The sequence below is a fragment of the Myotis daubentonii genome, chromosome 2, assembly GCF_963259705.1.
Source record: "Myotis daubentonii chromosome 2, mMyoDau2.1, whole genome shotgun sequence".
Lineage (NCBI taxonomy): Eukaryota > Metazoa > Chordata > Mammalia > Chiroptera > Vespertilionidae > Myotis > Myotis daubentonii.
This window is the reverse complement of record NC_081841.1, coordinates 78,133,401-78,156,287: the sequence shown is the minus strand read 5'-3', so window position 1 is coordinate 78,156,287 and position 22,887 is coordinate 78,133,401. Positions and strand designations below refer to the sequence as shown.

The 22,887-nt window shown below is 36.4% G+C and overlaps 1 protein-coding gene across 2 annotated transcripts in view; it reads left to right on the top strand.

The window, feature by feature from the left end:
- Positions 1–22,117, top strand: part of PAWR (pro-apoptotic WT1 regulator) — a 115,361-nt gene extending 93,244 nt beyond the window's left edge. For both annotated transcript variants that reach the window (XM_059683700.1, XM_059683699.1), the window contains 3 exons: positions 13,858–14,005; positions 15,748–15,852; positions 19,497–22,117. In XM_059683700.1, the coding sequence (XP_059539683.1) occupies positions 13,858–14,005; positions 15,748–15,852; positions 19,497–19,583 (340 nt within the window). In that variant the 3' untranslated portion in view covers positions 19,584–22,117. The remainder of the gene's footprint in view (positions 1–13,857; positions 14,006–15,747; positions 15,853–19,496) is intronic.
- The last annotated feature ends 770 nt before the right edge of the window (positions 22,118–22,887 follow it).

The window sequence follows — 22,887 nt, the reverse complement described above, 5'->3', positions numbered from 1 at the left end:
ATTTAAGATGTAACACAACTGTTAATTTTTTTTTTTCTAAGTGGAAGTTTCTTCATAACCACTGTTATAAAACCAGTAGTTCTTGTTTGCACATGTATTTAAAGAACCACTTAGTCACGAGAAACTTTCTTAGTTTGTAGGTCAGGGGTTACACCAAAAAAATCATCCTTGAAAAGTAAGAAATTTCAGACTAAAGACCAAATGTACCATCTGGCGCCCTCCCAAAGGGAATGGGCTGCAGGATTGGGCCGAAAGTGGCTCTCCAACATTCCCTCAGGGGTCCCAGATTGCAAGAGGGTGCAGGCCAGGCTGAGGGACCCCACCAGTGCACGATCCGGGCAGGGGAGGGACCACGGGAGGGCTCCAGGGCGTGTCTAGCCAGCCCCATCTCGCCTAGCCCCAGTCGGCCGGACCCCAGCAGCAAGCTAACCTACTGTCGGAGCATCTGCCCCATTGTGGTCAGTGCATATCATAGTGACTAATCGACCAGACAACTGTCTGTCCCCTGCTAGTCAGTGCATGTCATAGCAAGCGGTTGAACAGCCTTAGCATATCATTAGCATATTACACTTTGATTGGTTGAACAGTTGACCAGTCACTGGACCACCAGACACTTAGCATATTAGGCTTTTATTTTATAAGATTAGCATCTTCTATATTTCATCAAATGCTATAATGATACAATAGCTTTGGCTCTTATGGTTAATGTATTTTGCAAATGGATAGGAAAGTCACAAAATGATATTCTAAAAGTAATTGAGATACTGGTACTTTTTGTGGTCTGAATTCTTCTCTGGTGGATTTGTGAACTTTTTTTCTGTGTTGTAAATATTAGCTAAGATTTATATAGTGTTCATTATGTATCAGACACTATTCAAAGTACTTGCCATATATGTTAATGCAGTCAATTCTGCAATAACCTCATGAGGGAGATGTTTTATTATCTCTATTTTACAGATGAGGAAACTAAGGCACAGTGAAGTTGAATGACTTGTGTGAGATCAGACAGTTATTAATTGACTGATTTTTGTCAGTATATGTTGCTTTACCTCATAATAATATTAATTTGCCTGGTATGGGTAGAATGTAGAATGTTTGTTTTACAATTTGATTTGGCTTATTTTGACTTCGAGTAACTGAAAAGTAGGTACTAGTAACTGGATTTTTTTTCTGTTTAACATGGGTTGTTGTTTTATTTTTTGGTTTTGTTTTGTTCTTTAACTTCTACATATGTGGACATAGATTTCACAGAGTCTGTTTAGCTATTTTTACTTTGTTTTAGCTACAAGACCTAAAATATCTTTATAATCAAGAAAGAGAATTTACGTTAATAATATTTGGTATAAATATTTTTAAGTGCATTTTATGTACAGTATTATATTTCCTTGGAAATTAACCACTAATCTGGACATGCTATTCTATACTTATTCCTTTTTAAAATAACTTTATTGAGATATAATTCAAATAGCAAAATTAATCCTTTGAAAATGTACAATTCACCAGTTGATAGTACATTGACAGGTTGTACAACCATCACCACTATCTAGTTCCATAACTCCCCTTCCCCCACCAAAAAAAGGGGGAAACCACATATCCATTAACAGTTAAGCCCCAACCCAGCTCATAGCAACCAATACTCTGATTTGCCTGTGTTGGATATTTCATATAAATGGAATCATACAATATAAGGCCTTTTGATTTGGCTTCTTTCAATTAACATGTTTTTAAAATTTATTCATATTAATAGTAGCATGCTTGGTTATACCACATTTTGGTTAATCATTAATCAGTTGATGAACAGTAGGTCATTTCCACCTTTTGGTTAATATGAATTATTATATTAGAATACATAACAATATGCTATAAACATTCATGTATAAGTTTTTGTGTGATTCCTATTTTTCATATTGCTTAGTTGAAAAATCAAAATGGATTTTTATGTTTAATATTTGTTTAATAGTTCTGAGGTGCAAGATACGTGTCTGGGGCATGCATGCTAAGATAATGAGGAGTGTATAATTTTAGCTCTTTTTACCAAATACAGTGACCTAAATATGGAAAGATGTTTTGTTTTCTGTATTTGTTTTGTCCAGGTCTCAGGTAGTGAAATTTGAACAGCTAGGTAGTATATCTGATGAGATATAACTATCATATTTAATCTCTTTAGGATAATTCACTATACCAGAAATGACCATGTATAATGACTCCTAACTGGAAAAACTTACATTTCCAGTGAGATAGGTTATAAGCTATAACATTAATATAAATAGTTACAGTGCAGACATTAAACTGATGGTATAGAAAATTATTAATTATATAGGAAAATTATTATTTATATGAAGTGGGTAGAGGGAGAGCATATTACAAAAAGTATAATATTGAAACAAAGTCTAACATAGTGTTCTTAACTTGAAATCTACTGATGATCCACGAAAATTCTGGTGAAAAAGAATATAATGTTTATCTGGGAGAAGAGCTATATTTTTCATTAGATTTTCAAAGGGATCTATACTCCAGATAGATTGAGAACTACTGTCCTAACCTGTTTGGCTCCGTGGATAGAGCATCGGCCTGCGGACTCAAGGGTCCCAGGCTCGATTCCAGTTCAAGGGCATGTACCTTCGTTGCCGGCACATCCCCAGTAGGAGGAGTGCAGGAGGTTGATGTTTCTCTCTCATTGATGTTTCTAACTCTCTATCCCTCTCCCTTCCTCTCTGTAAAAAATCAATAAAATATATTTTAAAAAAAGATTGAGAACTACTAACATGTTACAGTAAAATGTATTGGTAGTTATCTCTGGGTTGTTGGGGTTACTGGAGATACTTATAATTTTTATTTTCTACAGCAAATACGTATCACAATGTTTATAAAGTTTCTGAGAGTTGATTTTGATTTTTAGTTGTTGCTCTGTGTGGTGTGTGTGTGCATTTAAAGGAAGAAGAGAGAGAAGACCTGCACGAGTAAGGGGCTGTTTTGAGGAGTGGGAGTGGTGGTGGGGAACAAGGTAGGAAAACATTAAAAATGTGAAAGCCAATCATGGAATTGTTGGTAATTTAGGAATTTCATGATTCATCCAACACTTCTAAGTATTTTGATATTCATTCTAAAAGTAGAATTTTACTCATGAGTCTTGTATTTCTTTTAATTGCTAAGGTTTAAAATATCTATTTTAGTGGAAAATTCCTCTAGCTGTAATTTCACAATGTTGCCAATCTTGTTCTCATGGTAGATTTAGAACAGTGTTTATTCCCCCTACATGACTCCTCCTACTCTTTCCACAGAAGATGTGAAAATTCCCAGAGGAGGAAAACTTTCGGTAGATTGTAGTATTTATCTTTAATGATACTCTGTATTCTTTTTCCTTTTCTGAACAGTATAGTTAATATGTTTGTAGCTAAGGGCAGATCCCGGGTGATTCTTTTTAGAATCCTATTAGAGATTTGTGTTAACATTCCTGAGTAGAATGTTACAAACTTTTTGGAGTTAATGAAACAATTTTCTCTTCTGGGTATTTTGTACTGCACATATCAGACCTTCAAAATAGGTTAAAAACATTTCTGTTTCTAGAATAAACAAAGCTAAATTTGGCAGTAAGATCAAGTAACACAATTATTCACAACTCTGACAGTATTCCTTACAAACCTAATCTGAATGTGGATAAAGCACTAATTTTGTTTTCTAATAATTATTCCTTGTTTTTAATTTGTGTAATTGATATCATTTATGTATCAATAAGCCAAATATGAAGTATTTTAAAATTTGTTAATAGGTTAAACTTTAAAATACTGTTTTAAGCTTGTACATCAAGCAGATACAATGCTATTAAGGGATATCCATATTTCTAGGATTTTGTTTGCAGTTGTCAGCATTGTAGTTTCTATTTGAATAATCTTATGGTTGATGCATATAATTGGACTTTCTTTAAGTGAAAGGAAATCCTTTAAAATTATTCTGATGCTCTTATATAAAATTATTCTAGTAGCCCTGCACACGAATCCATGCGCGAGTACAGTGGTTGGCAAACTCATTAGTCAACAGAGCCAAATATCAACAGTACAACGATTGAAATTTATTTTGAGAGCCAAATTTTTTAAACTTAAACTATATAGGTAGGTACATTGTTATTAACTTAATCAGGGTACTCCTAAGGCTTAGGAAGAGCCACACTCAAAGGGCCAAAGAGCCACTTGTGGCTCACAAGCCACAGTTTGCCAACCACGGCGCTAGTAGGTCGCTGCCTCTCTCCTGTAGTTCTCCCCCCCCCCACCCCCCCCACCCCCCCCATAGCTTGCTGCCCTGCCCTCTCCTGTAGCTCTCCGAAGCCTGCTTGTACCTGGCTGGCCCAACCTCCCGCTGATCCGTGATCTGGTCCTGGCGCTTGGTCATTACACCTCACATAATGGCTAATTAGCATATTCCTCTCTTACTATATAGGATGATGTGGTTTCAATGATACTTTATTCTCCTGATTTTCTTCCTACCATTTTGTTGGCATTTCCCAGTCTTATTTGTAGTTCTTCCTTTCCTGTACTTGTTTTTTGTGTATTGGTGTTAGCTCTTTACCTTAGACTTTATTTCTTATAATTTTGTACGTTTTATTTTCATTAGTCTTTTACAATGTTGTATTTAATAGCAACATAGCATACCATTAGATGTGTATACCAACACTTATTGAACAGTCCATTTGTATTACATGTGTAGATTTTTTTCCAGTTTTTTTTTTTAAATTTTTATTTTATTTTTTTTAAATATTTTTTATTGATTAAGATATTACATATGTGTACCCTCTACCCCCCCCCCCCCCCCCCCGCTCATCCCCTCACCCCCCCATTGTTCGTGTCCATTGGTTAGGCCTATATGCTTGCATATAAGTCCTTTGGTTGATCTTTCCCCCTTGCCCCCACCCTCCCCTACCTTCCCTCCAAGGCCCGACAGTCCAATCAATGCCTCTCCGTCTCTGGATCAGTCCTTGTTCATCAGTTTATGTTGTTCATTATATTCCACAAATGAGTGAGATCCTGTGGTATTTATCCGCTCTCCAGTTCCATCCATGCTGTGGCAAATGGTAAGAGTTCCTTTTTCTTCTTCCTCTTCTTAAAGAATATCTTTCAGCATTTCATATAATGCTGGTTTGGTGGTGATGAACTCCTTTAGCTTTTTCTTATCCGTGAAGCTCTTTATCTGACCTTCCATTCTGAATGATAGCTTTGCTGGATAAAGTAATCTTGGTTGCAGGTTCTTGCTATTCATCTCTTTGAATATTTCTTGCCACTCTCTTCTGGCCTGCATGGTTTCTGTTGAGAAATCAGCTGACAGTCGAATGGGTACTCCCTTGTAGGTAACTGACTGTCTTTCTCTTGCTGCTTTTAAGATTCTCTCTTTATCTTTTGCTCTTGGCATTTTAATTATGATGTGTCTTGGTGTGGTCCTCTTTGGATTCCTTTTGTTTGGGGTTCTCTGCGCTTCCTGGACTTGTAAGTCCATTTCTTTCACCAGGTAGGGGAAGTTTTCTGTCATTATTTCTTCAAAAAGGTTTTCAATATCTTGCCCTCTCTCTCCTTCTGGTACCCCTATAATTCTGATGTTGGTACGCTTGAAGTTGTCCCAGAGGTTCCTTACACTATCTTCATATTTTTTGAATCTCTTTTCTTTTTTCTTTTTCGGTTGGGTATTTTTTGTTTCTTTGTATTTCAAATCTTTGACTTGATTCTTGGGATCCTCTTGTCTGCTGTTGGATCTCTGTAAATTATTCTTTATTTCAGTCAGTGTATGCTTAATTTCTAGTTGGTCCTTTTTCATGTCCTCCATGGTCTCACTATACTCCTTGAGGGATTCATTAAATTTATCGGCGGTTTCCATAAAATTCTTGAAAAACCTTATAAACGTGGCCTTGAACTCTATATCCAGTCGTTTGCTTTCCTCCATTTCTGCCATTTGTGACCTGTTTCTTTGTCTCCGCATTTTGGCTGCTTCCCTGTGTTGATAGAGTGGCCCTGCGCGCCAGGTGTCCTGTAGGGCCCAGTGGCTCAGCCTCCCCAGTTACCTGGGGTAGACACTCTTGGTGCCTTGGTTGTTGTAGGATCACTGGGAGGAATTGACCTCCAGGCCAATTGGCTGTGGGAATCAGCTGTGTCTGAAGTGGGAGAATGGTCCCCCTCTGACCACTGGGTACAGTGGCTCCTGGATCTAAGGGGGTGCTAATTCAGCCCCTGCCTGAGGCCACACAGCAGGAGCCACGAAGAGGCTCAGCTGTGAAGCAATGCAAGCCGCTGCGGGGCCTTGGGCCTTCTCTTGGAAGTTCCGGGTCTGCCTGGCTGGGCTGTAGTTAGGTACATTCACATGCAAAAGCCTCTGCCGCAGCCTGGGTGGGGCGGGGTCTCAGGGAGTCAAAGGGCGGTGAAAGCAGCTATGGTGATTCTCCGCGCCCGGAGCCGCGCGTCTCAGTGTCCCGGTAAGGGCTGCAAGCGCCTCTGAGGGAAAGCCGCCCTCAAGTTCGCCCGCTGCCGCCTGACAGACCAGCCTCTCCCCGTATGAGCCCTGGGTCCCCAGAGACCCCCTGGAACCGGAGTTCAGAGCAGTCGGGAGCTTGTGATTCAAAAAGACAGCCGCGTCCTCAGGCGCCACCCCCTTTCCAGGCGCGCGAGCTGCCGCCGTACCTCTGCACTTCACCTCCGCAGCTCCGCTGGCTCTCAGCGTGCCCCTGTTTTCTTCTAGTTGTAGAAATTACACTCAGCCAGCCTTCCTGTTGTTCTGGACGATGTTTGCTCTGACCCTTGCGGCATTCTTCAATTGTTGTGTGAGGCGACAATTTCCCGGTGTTTATCTATGCCGCCATCTTAGTTTCTCTTTTTTCCAGTTTTTTATTAAAATACTTTAATATCTTTGTATCTAAATAATTGTACACAGTCTTGATTATTTCTTTAGGATAAATTCAGTATTGGCCAGTTTCATTGTTGGAAACAAGCAAAACAACTTTATTGTCTTCTTGTTCTGTGTATTTTTGCCAGAAATCACCTTCACTCCAATGACCTCAGTTACTATCTATAAATACTAGTATGCTGATGGGTTCAGATCATTAGCTCTATCCCTGTATAACCAACAACTTTCAGATATCTACTTTTAGATATCACAAAGGCATCCCAAACTCAGCATGTTCAAAAGTAAACTTGTGAAACTTGATGGATTTTAATAGTTGGCATAAAAATCCATCCACTCTTGATCAAGCCAGAAATCTGGGCATTGGTTAAAACCTTTTTTTTTTTTTTTTAACTACTTCAGCTAAAACTAATCATTTATGCTGCCTTGTTAACTCCTGTGTTTCTCCAGTACCAGCATACCAATTTCTTACATAGATGATGCAGTAGCCTCCAAACTGGCCTCCCTATCTCCAGTTTTCTCATCTCCAGTGCATTTTGTTAAAATGATTGTCACTTTTCTTGCTTTAATGGCTTCCCATGACCTTCAGATGATGTCAGTCCTAGTCTTCAAGGTAAAGTGATGTGCAGGATAATGTATAAAACTTCTACTTATATTTATCATTTAATATAAAAAACATTAAGGCATTAGTACTTAATAGCTAGTACTGTCTTTTACTCATTACCCTTGCTCTATATGTGAGATGGTCATTTGGTCCTGGAGGTATCCTGAGAGAAGCATGCTCTGTTTGTTCACTTTCTGAATGTTGCACAGTACTGCAATTCAAATTTTAAATGGATTTATGAATTATCTAGTTTAATACTTAGAAAATTTATAAGCCTGGGTAGAATTTAAGGAGAATATCAAATCAAGTATATAAGGACAAAGATGATCACATGTTTATTCAGCTGGCAAGATTCACAGAATCAGATCTATTTTAAAACAGCAAAAAATCTTTGTTTACTTCGGAATTTTTAGTGAAACTTTTAAAAATATTTAAATTTTTATTGTGAGGCATCTGTTTCTGGAAGCATAACCATAAAATCAAATATGAAAATTGATCTTAGAACTAGCTCTTTGAATCTCTGTGACAAAGTATTAAAATAAGATTCTAAAAAGTGATGCAGCATTTTCAGTTATACTTTCATTAAACGTGTCATAGTCCGTATAGATAGGTGGAACAACAAATTGATGTTTCTCTCTCTCACCAATAAATAAATTACTTTTCATGTTATGGTTAGTGCTTTGTGAAAACAAAATTTTGTGCCATACAAAATTAAAATATAAACTTTAAGTTCTTTTCATCCCTTATGTTCTATTTTTGTGATACAGATAATATTTATTTTAATAATGTGATTATATTATAAATCACTGATTTATCTGTGAATAATGTATATTGCATATATTTATAATAATGAATATATAACATGTAATATATAGTCATATATAATATGGTTATATTGTAAATCATATAAGAAGAGTACATAAACAAACATTCATACCAACATGGGTATGTAGTGAATAAAATGTAGAGACCATAAGCTTAAGTTCTTATAAAATGACTTTCAAGCTTTTTACTTTTTCAGTGTCATATCACTTCTCTTAAATAGGCCACATGCTCTTTGTTTCTAGATATTTTGCACATTCTTAGTCCTCTTCTGAGTTTTAAACTTTCTCTAGCATAACTAGCACCTTTAAGTGTGGTCCTTGAACTATTGGTCATTACCAGTCCATAGCTAGATAAGAACTTGAAGTAAATATTTAGAAGCTTGAATTGCATTTTGATATTGTCATCATATGCAACTGCATTATCAGTGGACTCTGTTTTGAACTGGATATTGACTAACCCAAGTCAATGGTGCATGCACAATTTTTTTTAAATTTAATTTTTAGAGCAGTTTAAGGTTCACAGCAAAATTGAAGGGAAGGTATAAAAATTTCCCACATGCCCTTTGCTCCTCCCCCTCCCCGCCCCACACACAAATGCATAGCCTCCCCCATTATCAACATTCTGCAACAGAAAGGTACATATGTTACAGTTGAACTTACATTGACATATAATCACCCAAAGTCCATGGTTTACAATACGGTTCACTCTTGGTGTTGTACATTGGGTTTGGACAAATGTATAAATAACATGTATCCACTATTATAGTGTCATACAAAGTAGTTTCACTGCCCTAAAAATTTTCTGTGCTCCACCTATTTATCACCCCCTTCACACCCCCATTACCTCTTCCTCAACCCCTGGCAATTGCTTACTGTTTTTACTCTCTCTATATAGTTTTGCTTTTTCTACCATGTAATGTAGTTGAAGTCTATTCTCTCTTTTTCTTACTTAGCCCATGTAGGATCCTGTTGATTTTATTAATCTTTTCAAAGAAAGAGCTTTTGGTTTTATTGATTTTTATATATTGGTTTCCTATTTATAATTTAACTAGAGGCCCAGTGCATGAAATTTGTCCATGGGGGGAGTGGAGGGGTCCCTCAACCTGGCCTGCATCTTCTGGCAATCTGGGACCCCTTGGGGGATGTCTAACTGAAGGTTTAGGCCCGATCCCACAGGAATCCCTGTGGGATCGGGCCTAAACTGGCAGTTGGACATCCCTCTCAAAATCTGGGACTGCTGACTCCTAACCCCTCTGCCTGCCTGTTTGATTGCCCCTAACCACTCACCTGCTTGCCTGATCTCCCCTAACCACTTGCCTGCCTGCCTGATCTCACTTAACCACCTCTGCCTTGGCCCCTGCTGCTGCAGCTTCGTCCTGAAGGTCATTTGGCTGTCTGGTCTAATCAGCATATCATGCTTTTATTATTATAGATTGATTTCTACTCTAATTATTATTTCATTTTTCTACTTACTTTGGATTTAAATTTCTCTTCCTTTTCTAGTGTCCAAAGGTAGAAAATTACTTAGAATATTGATTCTAGACCTTTCTTCTTTTCTAATATATGCATTCTGTGCTATAAACTTCCCTCTAAGCATCCTACTGCTTTCACTGCATCCCACAAATTTTAAGTTGTGGGTTCATTTTCATTTGATTAAAAATATTTTTAGAATTTCTCTTGAGATTTCTTATTTGATCAACATGTAATTTAGAAGTATGTTGTTTAATCTCCACATATTTTAAGATTTTCTTATTATCTTTGCTACTGATTTCTAGTTTAACCCTACTGTGGCCTTAGAGCAGACATTGTATGATTTCTATTTTAAATTTGTGAAGATGTGTTTTATGGCCCAGAATATGGTTTCTCTTGATGAATGTTCCCTGTGAGCTTGAGCAGTATATGTAGCCTGCTGTACATGTGTTAATTTATATTAGTCATTTGTAACCCAAAATGTTTTAAGTATTGAAGAGAAATGTGAAGATTTATTTACTTAAAAAATCTTTTCAATTTCTGTGTTTGTTAGTATTATCTATATCCAGGGAGTAAAATTTTTATTTTTTATTCTAATTTATTTAAGATAAAACAAGCTTTAATAGACTTTTTAAAAAAAAAAATAAGAAAAGATAGCCCTTCCTGAATGTGACAATAATAGTAAACCAAGTGATGATGATGGAAGTACTATAATTTCAGAGATACAGAACAACAGAGTCTGTACTCATTTTGTTGGCAAGCACTGTCCTTCCTATACTGAATTCAGTGTTTAGCCTAAGTGGATGTGGAAGTGCTAAAACCACAGTGAATTATTTGCAGTGATGTACTGTCTACTAAAACAATAAAATCATCAAAATTTAAGTGGCACTTATAATAGGCATGACATAAATATATTCACAACCACAAATGTCTTATTTGAACGAATATTATAGTTAAGAAGCTGACAGCCAGTCTTCAGGATCTCATATGTAATCATTAGTGCTCTGTGAATTTCTTTTAAACTCTCACTTCAGGTTATACACAAATGACAAGACAAAGATATTTGCTTAGAGATGTTGAGTGGATCTGTAGCAAAGAAGGTAGTTTGTGTAATACTTCCCAGAAACACTATAGCTTGATAAATTTAGGACCAGTTTAGCGATAAATAAAACAGATTCTTTAACAAATAAGATAGCAAAGAAATTTTTGTTATAATTTAATGAACACATTGACTTTTGGTAACATGACAGTGATATGAAGAATTTATTTTTTAACTTCCTTGCTGACAAGCACAACATGCTCTGAAGTATATAAAACTTTGAAGGGTTAACAAATCAACTGTGGTTTGAAGTTTGCCTTTCTTTTGTAGGAGTATGTTCTGATTATATAGAGACAGTGACAGGGAAAACATGCTGGAACTTGGGCCAGAATATAAATTAATGTCCTGCTTGTTTCTCTGAGAAAGTCTTGCTATCTCAGCTGAACTAAGCAGTGTACTTGTTATATCCGCTAAATTAACAGTGGTTCACTAAAAGTGTGAATTACTTGAACACTAATGCATTAAATTTGAGATTTAAAAAAGTAAATGATAATTTGGAAGCTGCACCAATCAACTGTTAATCATAGGCTGAAGTAAAAAATAATGTTCAAAGGAAACTTTTCAGACAAAAGTATTTGAACTTTGGGATGAACTCATTGTTTTTGCAAGCTAAGACACCAGTTTGGTCCTCAGCTTTTAAAATATGTGAATTAGACTTATTTCTCTAATAGTTCTTATTTAGTAATCTTAGTCTTCCATGCAAGGGAGACATAAAGTGTTTTCAATGTTATATAAGACCAAAGAACAAAAATGAATGGAAATTTGGGGGGAAAGTTCTACAAATTATGATGAGTTCCACAATATTTTAACAGTTATCAGTAAAGTTGGTGATTTGCATAATGTTCTATCAAAAGAAAACCCATGCATAAGAAATTAATAGGTCAGGAATCCATTTTTTATCAAAAGCTATTTTGGATTTAACTTTAAATGATTGGAGCTGATTACCAATGAAGGACTGAAGACATTTTGAAAAGTGTCATTTTCTGCATTTGTGGTAAAAGTTGAAAATGAATATCCTGAGCTTGCTGAAGTTGTTTTAAAATCTCTTTTATTTCCGTCAGCATACACCTGTGAAACTAGTTTTTCTGTTATGAGTGCTATTTAAACAAAACATACATGTAGTTTCGATATACCTTATCCCTTGCGAGCAGCATAATCATCAGTCCAACCTAGTATAAGTAAGTTAACAGGTATGGTCGCCAGCCTCCAGGAGAGCCCCTGGGAGCCCTGCCTCCTGGCATTTACACCTTGTGTAATCCCCTTCCACATCGCAACAGAGCTGATGTGCCAGAATGTCATTTCCGAGATTTGGGCAGAACAGATATGCAGTGTCTGTCTTGGTTGCTATGTCATTTTCTCTCTGGAAGACGGCTGCCATATGGTGAACAGCCCAATGGAGAGGCCCACATACTGAGGAACTGAGGCTTCTGGCCAGCAGCCAGTGAGACACTGAGGCCTTTTGCAATCAGACATGTGAATGAGCTTAGAGGCAAATTCTCCAGTCCAGTCAAGCCTTCAGGTGACTTAGTAGTGTGATAGCCTATTATTGCCTATGTGCATACTTCCAGTGAAAAATATGCAATCTTATGTAATTCTTTCCTTTTTTCTATTTATTCTAATTATATTTTTAAAATATAATTTTGTGGGTCAGAATCTAATAAAATATTTGGACTTGTATGGTCTCTTATTTTTCCAATAGTTCATTTTTACTTGATCTTTTATAAAAGTACTAGGGGCCCGGTGCACGAAATTCGTGCACTGGGTGTGTGGAGGGGGGGAGTGTCCCTCAGCCCAGCCTGCCCCCTCTCACATACTGGGAGCCCTCAGGCATTGACCCCCAGAGGTGTCAGGCTTGGACAGGGGACCCCCATCTCCCCCCGATCACTGGCTTTGGCCCCCACCCAGGCCTGAGGCCTCTGGCCCAGGAATCATGCCTGGGCAGGGGACCCCCATCTCCCTCTGATCGCTTGGTCCACCCCCCGCCCAAGCCTGACGCCTCTGACCCAGGCTTCAGGCCTGGGCAAGGGGACCATCATTTCCCCCCAATCCCCGGCTCCGCCCCCCGCCCAGGCCTGATGCCTCGGCCAGAGGAGTTGACCCTCATCACCCTCCGATCACCAATCACCGGATCGGCCCCTTGACCAGGCCTGAGGCCTCTGGCCTAGGCGTCCGGCCCGGGCAGCGGGGACCCGCAGCTGCAGCGGCCTCGCGATCGTGGGCTACGCTTTAGGCCCAGGCAAGGGACCCCTAGCTCCTGGGACTGCCAGCTTCGACTGTGCCCAGCTCCCATCGCTGGCTCCACCCCTACTTCCTGCTATCACTGGCCAGGGCGGAAAAGGCACCTGATTCTTAGCTCCCCCCTGGGTTTCCGATCACTGTCAGTGGCAGGGGGCTTCTTCCTGCTTTCCCTTTCGCCTCCCTGCATTGTGCCTACATATGCAAATTAACCGCCATCTTGTTGGCAGTTAACTGCCAATCATAGTTGGCAGTTAATTTGCATATAGCCCTGATTAGCCAATGAAAAGGGTATCGTCGTACGCCAATTACCATTTTTCTCTTTTATTAGATAGGATTGGTCCATGATGGATTAGAATTGTTTTAAAAAATGAAAGCGATTCTCTATCACAGATAGTCTGCATTAATTCCCTGTCATAGTACCCTAACTTACCTTATTGTGATGATGGTCTTGCTTTGTTATAATTAGTTATGATCTCTGTTAAGTTGAAGGGCAGAGTCTATGTGTTTTTAGTTACAGTATCCAGAACAATGTCTTGTCCTTACCAACTATCCAGGAGATACTGGTCAAAAGAATTAATGAGTGTTTTTCATTGTGTTGGAATAATTATTAACTTCTATAGTTATAAATAAGTTGATTACTATAACCAGGTGTCCTCAGGGAGTGGTAGTTGTTTATGGTGAATAGAAAATACTTTCAGCATTCTTCTTGCTGGGCATATTAGATGTTTTATCTTTTTATTTTCCAGCACAACCACTGCCTCTGAAGAAGATATCTCAAGTAGATATCCCCGAACAGATAGAAGTGGGTTCAGCAGACATAATAGGGATGCAAATGCTGCAGGTAATTTGGTCCCAAGTAACACATTGGAAAAGAAAATTGAAGATCTCGAAAAGGTATGAGTTACAAATTATTTAAGGTTGATAGAATTAATATACTATTTGGAGTTCTTTTTTTAATTTGCATAGCAGTTAAGAGAGAAAAAAATTGAAATTTGTAGGGGAGCGACAGTGATAAAAAAAGGGAAAAGAATAAGGGCACCAATGGAAGATATCATTGTGTTCTTGGTAATTTCCATGTATAGTCAACTAGCAGCTTTGCATCATTGTCTTACGTCCATTGTCTAGAATGCACAGTGGCTAGGTTTACTTTCTGATTTCCTTAATATTTTCCTGTATCCGGTTCTGTTGATGTTACAACTTTTAGAAGCAGAGCCAATTCTTGTATTCCTTAATATTTAATGGCTACTCCCATCCTGCCAAGTGCTATCTTTAATATATTGAAAATAGTCTTTGCCTTTGAAATGGTTACAAGTTTTCCTGGCAGAATGCACTACTGTGTGTTTTATTATCTGTACAGATGGTCATTTGTAGACTTTCTTCTGGGTTCTGAGTTAGAGCCCAGAGCCATATTTCGTGTTTGAAACAATTTTTAAATTTTTTTAAATTAAATTTATTGGGGTAACATTTGTTAATAAACACAAAGCAATATACAGATGATGTTTGAAACAGTTTTAAGAATAAACCTATTTAGTAGTATCTTTGAGAACAATGCAAATGGATATTGGTATAAAGTTACCAGGTTCTATAGACAGTCAGCCTCTAAAATTGATAATGGTACTGAATTACTTTCTGGTTATTGAAAATATGTTTTGTTTTGCTAAATTGAAATTATTACCTCTGATATAAAGATTATTTTTAGTAGAGATTTAATTTGTGAAGTTGTTTCTTTTATAACATATCATTATTTTTAGTTCACATCTGAGCTTTCAAACTACTTTCTATAAATCTAAAGTTAAAACTTTAAGGAATACATAGTTCAGTAGGTTTCAAGGGGATTCTTCAGAAAGGTTTTGAAAGTTCCACAAGGGTTTGGATTGCCTTGTTAGGGGCTGGCAGCAGTTGATTAAAGAGGCCGGCCGGCTGCTTTCACTGAGGGTTAGTAGGAAAGAAACAAGTTCTGGGTGAGACCTTGTAAGTTCTGCTTCTCTTTTGCCCCCAAGGTGGCTGACCTAGCCCAAGTCCCTGGTTTCTCTAAATAAGATTTCTTTGGGAAAGGTATTACATTGTTTAAAAAGAAGCTTAAAAACCAGTAATCTATTTCAGTTTCTTCATTTTATCCATTGTCAGTTAACTAGCAAAGTTGGAAGTAAAACTGAGGGCCATTTTTTTTTTTTCTGTTTAGACTTTTCCATACAGCTTTCCCCTTTTCTTTTTAAAATAATTTATTTTTCAGTTACAATTGACATACAGTTGACATATATTAATTTCAGGTGCATAACAAAGTAAATTTCTTAAACTATATTTTTAATAAATTTGAATTTCTTCTAACAGATATTATCGATCAAAATATTTTATTACTAATGGTGGTGATAAGCTAAAGAGGGGACTTTTGTATTAGTATTTGTTAAAGACTTGTGTAAACATAGATTTAATCAGAAACATATCTTACAACTCCTATGTTCCTTTCATTCTCTGGTTCTTTTCTGGGATGGATTTTTCCTTCCCTCATCAAGTGGCAAGAAAATTCAGTGGAAATTTTCATATTATCTTCACCATATTTGGCAGATGTATGACACTTAAGATTATAAACCACCAATTACTTTCCAATTAATCAACTTTGTAATTCTATTTACTAGGAAATATTAAGAGAAAGGCAGGAAAACTTAAGACTTGTGAGACTGATGCAAGATAAAGAGGAAATGATCGGAAAACTCAAAGAAGAAATTGACTTGTTAAATAGAGTGAGTATTTACATATTTCAGTTTCATCATTTCCTTTTTTTCTGGAAATTGGATGAAAATATATAGATATGAAGAAATTATTTAACTTCATTATTTGGTTGATTATTTCATTAATGCCATTAATTTGTGGTAGTAAGAAATATCATTTCCTTTTGTAACTTTATTTCCTCTGTCTAATTACCAATTGTATTTACTTAACATTATTCTGTTGGAGATGGACTGATGAATGGATTGCTTTGTGTTTTGTTCATCTGGAGGTGAGAGGCAGCTTGGTCACCACTATACATAAAAGGCACAAAGTTTCCTCAATGAAGAACTGCAGTTACTACTTCCTTGCTATAGGACATTCCAAATTTCTTTGTATTTTCTCTACTTCTTTTTCTTCAAGTGTATGTATGCATTCTCAAGTTTAGGTTAATAAGCTTTCTCTGAAGATCTCTCTTATGAATATTTGTAGCTCTTTTTTTTCTTTTTAGCCCTTGAATTTACTTCCTGCTTAAGAAGCAGGTCTTCATTATAAACTTTTGAACAATAATAGATACAGAGGCAGAGCTGCCTCAAACAGATTGTCAAACTGCAGCGGGAAGGCCGGGGAGGGTTGGGGGGCAGGAGGTAGGGGGGTAAGAGATCAACTAAAGGACTTGTATGCATGCATATAAGCATAACCAATGGACATAAGACACTGGGTGATAGGGGAGGCTAGGGGACTGTCTAGGGCGGGGGGATAAAATGGATACATATGTAATACCCTTTGTAATACTTTAAGCAATAAAAAAAAAAAAGAAGAAGAAGCAGGTCTTAATGCTAGACGATACTTAGGTAATGGTAATGAGAAGAGATTCCATAGTTTTGCTTTTAGAAGAATTTAGATAGGATAGAGGAAGGAAATGTTTACCTTGGAAGCATGTCAAACTCGAGGGTGGTAGGCCACATGCCTCATTTATTTGAAGGAGGCATGCGGCCCGCCAACCACGAGTTTGACATGCTTGGTAGGAGGAAAAAAACATATTTCTAATCCAGTCTTAACTTTAACTATGAAAGAAGAGAAAATACAGTCTCCATTATGTGCAACATAACAAAGCTGTAAGGCATTAACTACAGGTTGTAGATGATGATGCTAAAACTCAAAGTTTAACTTGCTCAAGGTCATATGTAGTAATCACATAGTAATCAACTGAGCCAGTATTTGGCCTCAGGTATTCGAGAATCCTACTTCTAAATAATTTAATTTTTATAGGCTGTCTTTCATCTTGGTTCAGAACACAGGCATTAACTATTGGTTATGGACTATGATTTAATGAAATCTGCAAATATTTTTGGTGTTTATGATGTATTAGCACTGTGCATTAAAGAGAATAATAAAACATCTGCACTTTCAGAGCTTAAAATTCTAAATCTTTTTTTTTTTAATTTTTTAATCTTTATTGTTCAGATTATTACATTTGTTCCTCTTTTTCCCCCCCCATAACTCCCCTCCTCTCAGTTCCCGCCCCACCCTCCGCCCTCACTCCCCACCCACTGTCCTCATCCATAGGTGCACGATTTTTGTCCAGTCTCTTCCCGAATCTACCACACCCCATTCCCCCCCAAGAATAGTCAGTCCATTCCCTTTCTATGTTCCTGATTCTATTATAATCACCAGTTCATTCTGTTCATCAGATTATTTATTCACTTGATTCTTAGATTCACTTGTTGATAGATGCATATTTGTTGTTCATAATTTGTATCTTTACCTTTTTCTTCCTCTTCCTCTTCTTAAAGGATACCTTTCAGCATTTCATATAATCCTGGTTTGGTGGTGATGAACTCCTTTAGCTTTTCCTTATCTGTGAAGCTCTTTATCTGACCTTCAATTCTGAATGATAGCTTTGCTGGATAAAGTAATCGTGGTTGTAGGTTCTTGGTATTCATCACTTTGAATATTTCTTGCCATTCCCTTCTGGCCTGCAAAGTTTCTGTTGAGAAATCAGCTGACAGTCGTATGGGTATTCCCTTGTAGGTAGCTGGGTTTCTTTCTCTTGCTGCTTTTAAGATTCTCTCTTTGTCTTTTGCTCTTGGCATTTTAATGATGATGTGTCTTGGTGTGGTCCTCTTTGGATTCCTTTTGTTTGGGGTTCTCCGCGCTTCTTGGACCTGTAAGTCCATTTCTTTCACCAGGTGGGGGAAGTTTTCTGTCATTATTTCTTCAAATAGGTTTTCAGTATCTTGTGCTCTCTCATCTTCTGGCACCCCTATAATTCTGATGTTGGTACGCTTGAAGCTGTCCCAGAGGCTCCTTACACTATCCTCGCATTTTTGGATTCTTTTTTCATTTTGCTTTTCCGGTTGGATGTTTTTTGCTTCCTCGCATTTCAAATCATTGACTTGATTCTTAAAATTCTAAATCTTATCTAAGTCTCAGTTGTAGTAATTCTAGGAATCATGTATCTTTATTGTTGCTTTAAACAAATCAGTTTTTCAACATCACTCATGTAGTTTGTGAGTAAATGCAAATTCTGTTTTTGTACATTTTTAAAATTTTTATTTTTTTTTAAGAGAGGAAGGGAGGGAGACAGAGAGGTAGAAACATTGATAGGAGAGAGAAACATTGATCAGTTGCCTCCTGCACCCACCTGGACCGGGGATTGAACCCGTAACCTGGGTATGTGCCCTGACTGGGAATCAGACCTGCTGCCTTTTGGTGAACGGGATGTATAACCAACTGAGCCACACCAGCCAGGGGTGTTCTTGTACATTTTTAAATCATGGACCTAATTATCCAAAGACGGTATACTAAATTTGTTAGAATGCTGTACTCCAATAGCACATGTAATGATTGCTCCAAGTTTTAGTATTTTGAATTGCAAGGATAAATCTATAAATGTCTGCTTTCCAACCATCAGTAAATAGTCTGCCTTGAAATAATGTTTCTTCTAACTGAAACTTAGAGCAGATGGCCTTTGTATTTACCAAATGGTTTTATATAAGGCACTAGAATTACAATAGGGAACTTAGAGCTAGAATCACATAACTTTAAGGCCAAAGGGTGATTACCTAGTTTAGTGGCTTTCAAATTTTTTTAAGCTCTAAAACCTTTCACTCAAACAAAATATCATAGAGAAGCCAGATGAACTCTGTCTGCCCCAGATCGCCTTTTCTGTTTGCCTCAGTTCTTATCAGCTCCTCAGGTTCTCACCCCACAACATACACACATTTAAAAGGTCACACGAAGTGGTAGGAGTATATCCAGAACTTGTACCTGGATCTTTTTGATGCCTAATTTGACACAAGGTTGCAGTGTGAGCCTCTGAACCTCATATTGCCCCAATATGTATTCTTTTTGTGGAATGGGGGATTTTTTTAAAATAAAAAATTTAGTTATTTGTAATAGTTAAAAATTGGAAGATTTACAATGAAAGAATTCTGACTTCTTTTGAAAAACTGAAAGATCTGGCAAGAGTTGGCTCATATTATCAGTGAGAAGGAGTTGAGTAGTGTACGCTCCTTTAGGTGGCACATTTCTACCTAAAGTTGTTTTCAGAACTTGCCCTCATTTCCAGACTAACTGCTTATATGAATTACCTCTGAGTGTGTATTTTTTGAAGTGTTTTTATTTAGAACATTTTTAAAAACTCACATACTATTTTCCTTTTTATTTCCTTAAGGACCTAGATGATATTGAAGATGAGAATGAACAACTAAAGCAGGAGAATAAAACTCTGTTAAAAGTCGTTGGGCAACTGACAAGGTAGAAGATTCAGCCTCAGTGTGGAAAAAATATTTTAAAACTACTGATTGAATGTTACAGTTAATATGAGGACAATATTCCTGTGCTGCAATACATTAAGTATGTATATTTATTTCTGGAAAACAGTGGATGTTTATTTTGAAAACATTTCCTTTTCATTATTAGTTTAAAAAAGTATCTACTTTTTATTTCACGAATAAGTAACATCTTTCGGTCATTACAATTACAGGTTATGCCTCTTTGGTTTTGTGTGGTATTCAAATAATATATAGTTTAAAGTCACAACCATTTGAATATATTTTATCTATGGTAGTGCATTTTCTCCCTAAAGGAATATACATAGTCTTTGTTTACATGAATTCAAATTCTTCTGGGGAGTTACCTGCAAATGCCTTATTACTGGGGTGTGCAACCTTTTATGTGTAGGTGATTTACTCATAAAGGTCTTTGTCTGCTGTCTTTGTTCTTTCAACTTAATCTAAGCAATTTAGAGTATATAGATAGAGTCGCACTATTTTGTATAACAGTCATCTTTAAAAAGGAAAGCTATTATAAAAAGTCACTTAATATCACATACTAACTAGTTGGTTAAATACAAAATTTAAGAGAATACTTGAATTGTGCTATAGTAAATTAAAATGTATTTTGTATTTGAATATTGAAAAAATTTAAGATCATGTTAACTTCTGAAGAACATAATGTTTGTAATTTTAATATAAAATTTCTTATGTAGGTACTACCTTTTTTAGTTTATAAGTGAACATGGGGTATTTAAAAAGTTGTTTATTCATCAAGCCTTGATAGAGTGTACGATTTTAGTGTATAAGAAAAAATTTCATATCTTTAATTATCATATACATTAAAATAAAAACCAAGATATTTATCCACACTAAAAGCATTTATACATTACAAAAGAGTACATAAACAGAACTAGCATGGAAATATTTTTGCTTAATTTCTAACTTGGAGAATAACACTGACACAGTTGTTATCATATGTGAGACTTATTGCCTTACCTCAAATTTAAAGGATTTTCTTTCTACTATTAGATTTTTTAAAAATAATTATTTTAAAGAATTATACAATTTTTTTCTACTATCATTAGTATTTAGAGTTGTTTTATATTACATTTTCATGTTGAGTAAGGAAATCCCCTCCTTTAAAATAACATTAATATTAAGAAGTGTTAGTAGAGTCTCAAACATGAGTATATGGATGCCCATTTATCTAATTAATATACATAAGTGGCTTGAACATAGTAAAATGTGTTTTAGGTACCCCACTGATTCTTTTTTCTTCATTTGCTTAGCCCCTTCATTACTCACTATTAGAAAAATAGGAAGAGTGAGACAGTTGTTAAAATTGTAGAGTAAATGATAAAATTCAGATGTTGAATTCTGAAACTCTTTGCAGTGGCCTAGATTGCCCCCCTAGCCCATACCCCTTTCCACTTCAGAAGTTTCAACCTTGGCTGATCATCAGAATCACTTGGGTTGCTTAAAAAATAATTTCCTGGCTGCAGTTTCTAGATAGGTTTAGATTGAGACCCTTTTAAAGCTCATCCACTGTCTGATGATTCTGATCATAACGTAAATTTGGAAACAGCTGCTGTTGCCTCTTTCCTTCTATACCTTCCACTGGGGACTCTGGAGTTAATATAATTTTAGCTACCAGCGTTGTTTCCCCTTTTAGTTTATTTAATAACCTGGTCTCTGGGGAAGTTTTCATATGTCCATATATATTAACCAACAATTTCAATGTTAAATTACCAAACTTTTATACAGTGCAGAATTACTGCCCTAAAGGGCATCCTTTTCAGAGAATATTGCCCAGCGTGGGACAGTGATCCACTATCCACATGTCAGGTGGTCTGCCAGGCTCAGTTACTGCCTTTGGCTTGAGGTACTCATCTCCTTTACCTACCCTTAGGTATGTGGCAGAAATAGCGGTATTACCTAACTTCCCATGCACATTTTGGACATTGTGAAAATGCTGTCAGTATTTAGCCTTAAAATATGTTAAGTGTACTGGTTTTTCAGTAAAAGAAGTATTTCTAATTTATTTAATTCATATGTAAGTAAAGGAATATTCCATTTCCCTTTTTAAAATTATACCACTAATTAATACTTCTGAAGACTGAGCAGTTTTAATTTTTTTTTCCTTTTCTCAGTTTATTGGGAACATTTCTGACTATGATCTTTTACATAATGGTACCTAGTACAAATGCATCACCTGAGTTCTTAGGCAAGGCTTTTTTCACATGCAGTTCTTCCTTAATATATATATTTACTTCACATATAGATTTTTACACTGAATATTAAAAAATAAAGTAGGGTCTGCTACAATATCGCTTTAAAACTTATAAAAATATTGAGATTTTGAAAAAGTAGCTTAAATACATGTGCACCACCTTAGAAAAAACTTGGCTGTTGTCAGTAAAGTGCTAGTATTTGTGAAATTATTAGTCCCATTCAGAAGAACTATTTCTTATATTTCATGGGAATTTGTGGCATAATAAAGCATATCCAAAGTTATAAAGTGTTTGTGATCTTATTTTCCAAACAGTATGATTATTAACTTTAAAATGAATACAACTGGCCTCCCTGATTTTCGACATGTATTAACTTGGGAATTGATTAAATAATCTGTTCATTATTAATATTATTGCACTACTGTTATCGTTAGAGGAAAAGGAAGATGTTAGGGGTGTGTTTCTAAGGGAATTTACTAAACATAGTAGTTTAGCACTGTTACACTTGATCGTGTGGTTTAAAACATAGAAACTTAAGTATCAAGGGCAGATCCATGAAGCAATATATTCTTTTTTAAAATAACTTTTTAATTGTGGTAGAAGCAATGTATTCTTAAGGTCAGAAACCTACCTCAATTACATGTGTTTTATGTTTTCTGGATTAATCTGGATTTTTATAATTAGAAATTAAGATGCAAGATTTTGCATCCACGAATACTTTGTTGAATATGATAGAAGTAAGTGTATTAGACATAGCAATATGTTCAACACTTTAAGATGAAATAGGAAAGGCCTTGCATTTGATAATTGATCTGATGTCCTAGATAATGCATGTACAGTGATCGTCATCTGTCATCTTTGTACTTTTATGATCTTGAGTCTACGCCTAGTAAGTTCCATGCAATGTTGTCACTTAAATGCTTTTGTTAATCCATTATAAGATTCAGGCATATATTTTCATCCTGTGATATAAAAACCTAATACACCAGGTTTTCACTTGGGGGAGTATGTTAAATGAGAAAGAACTAGCATTCATGAATCTGAACTTAAAAATAAT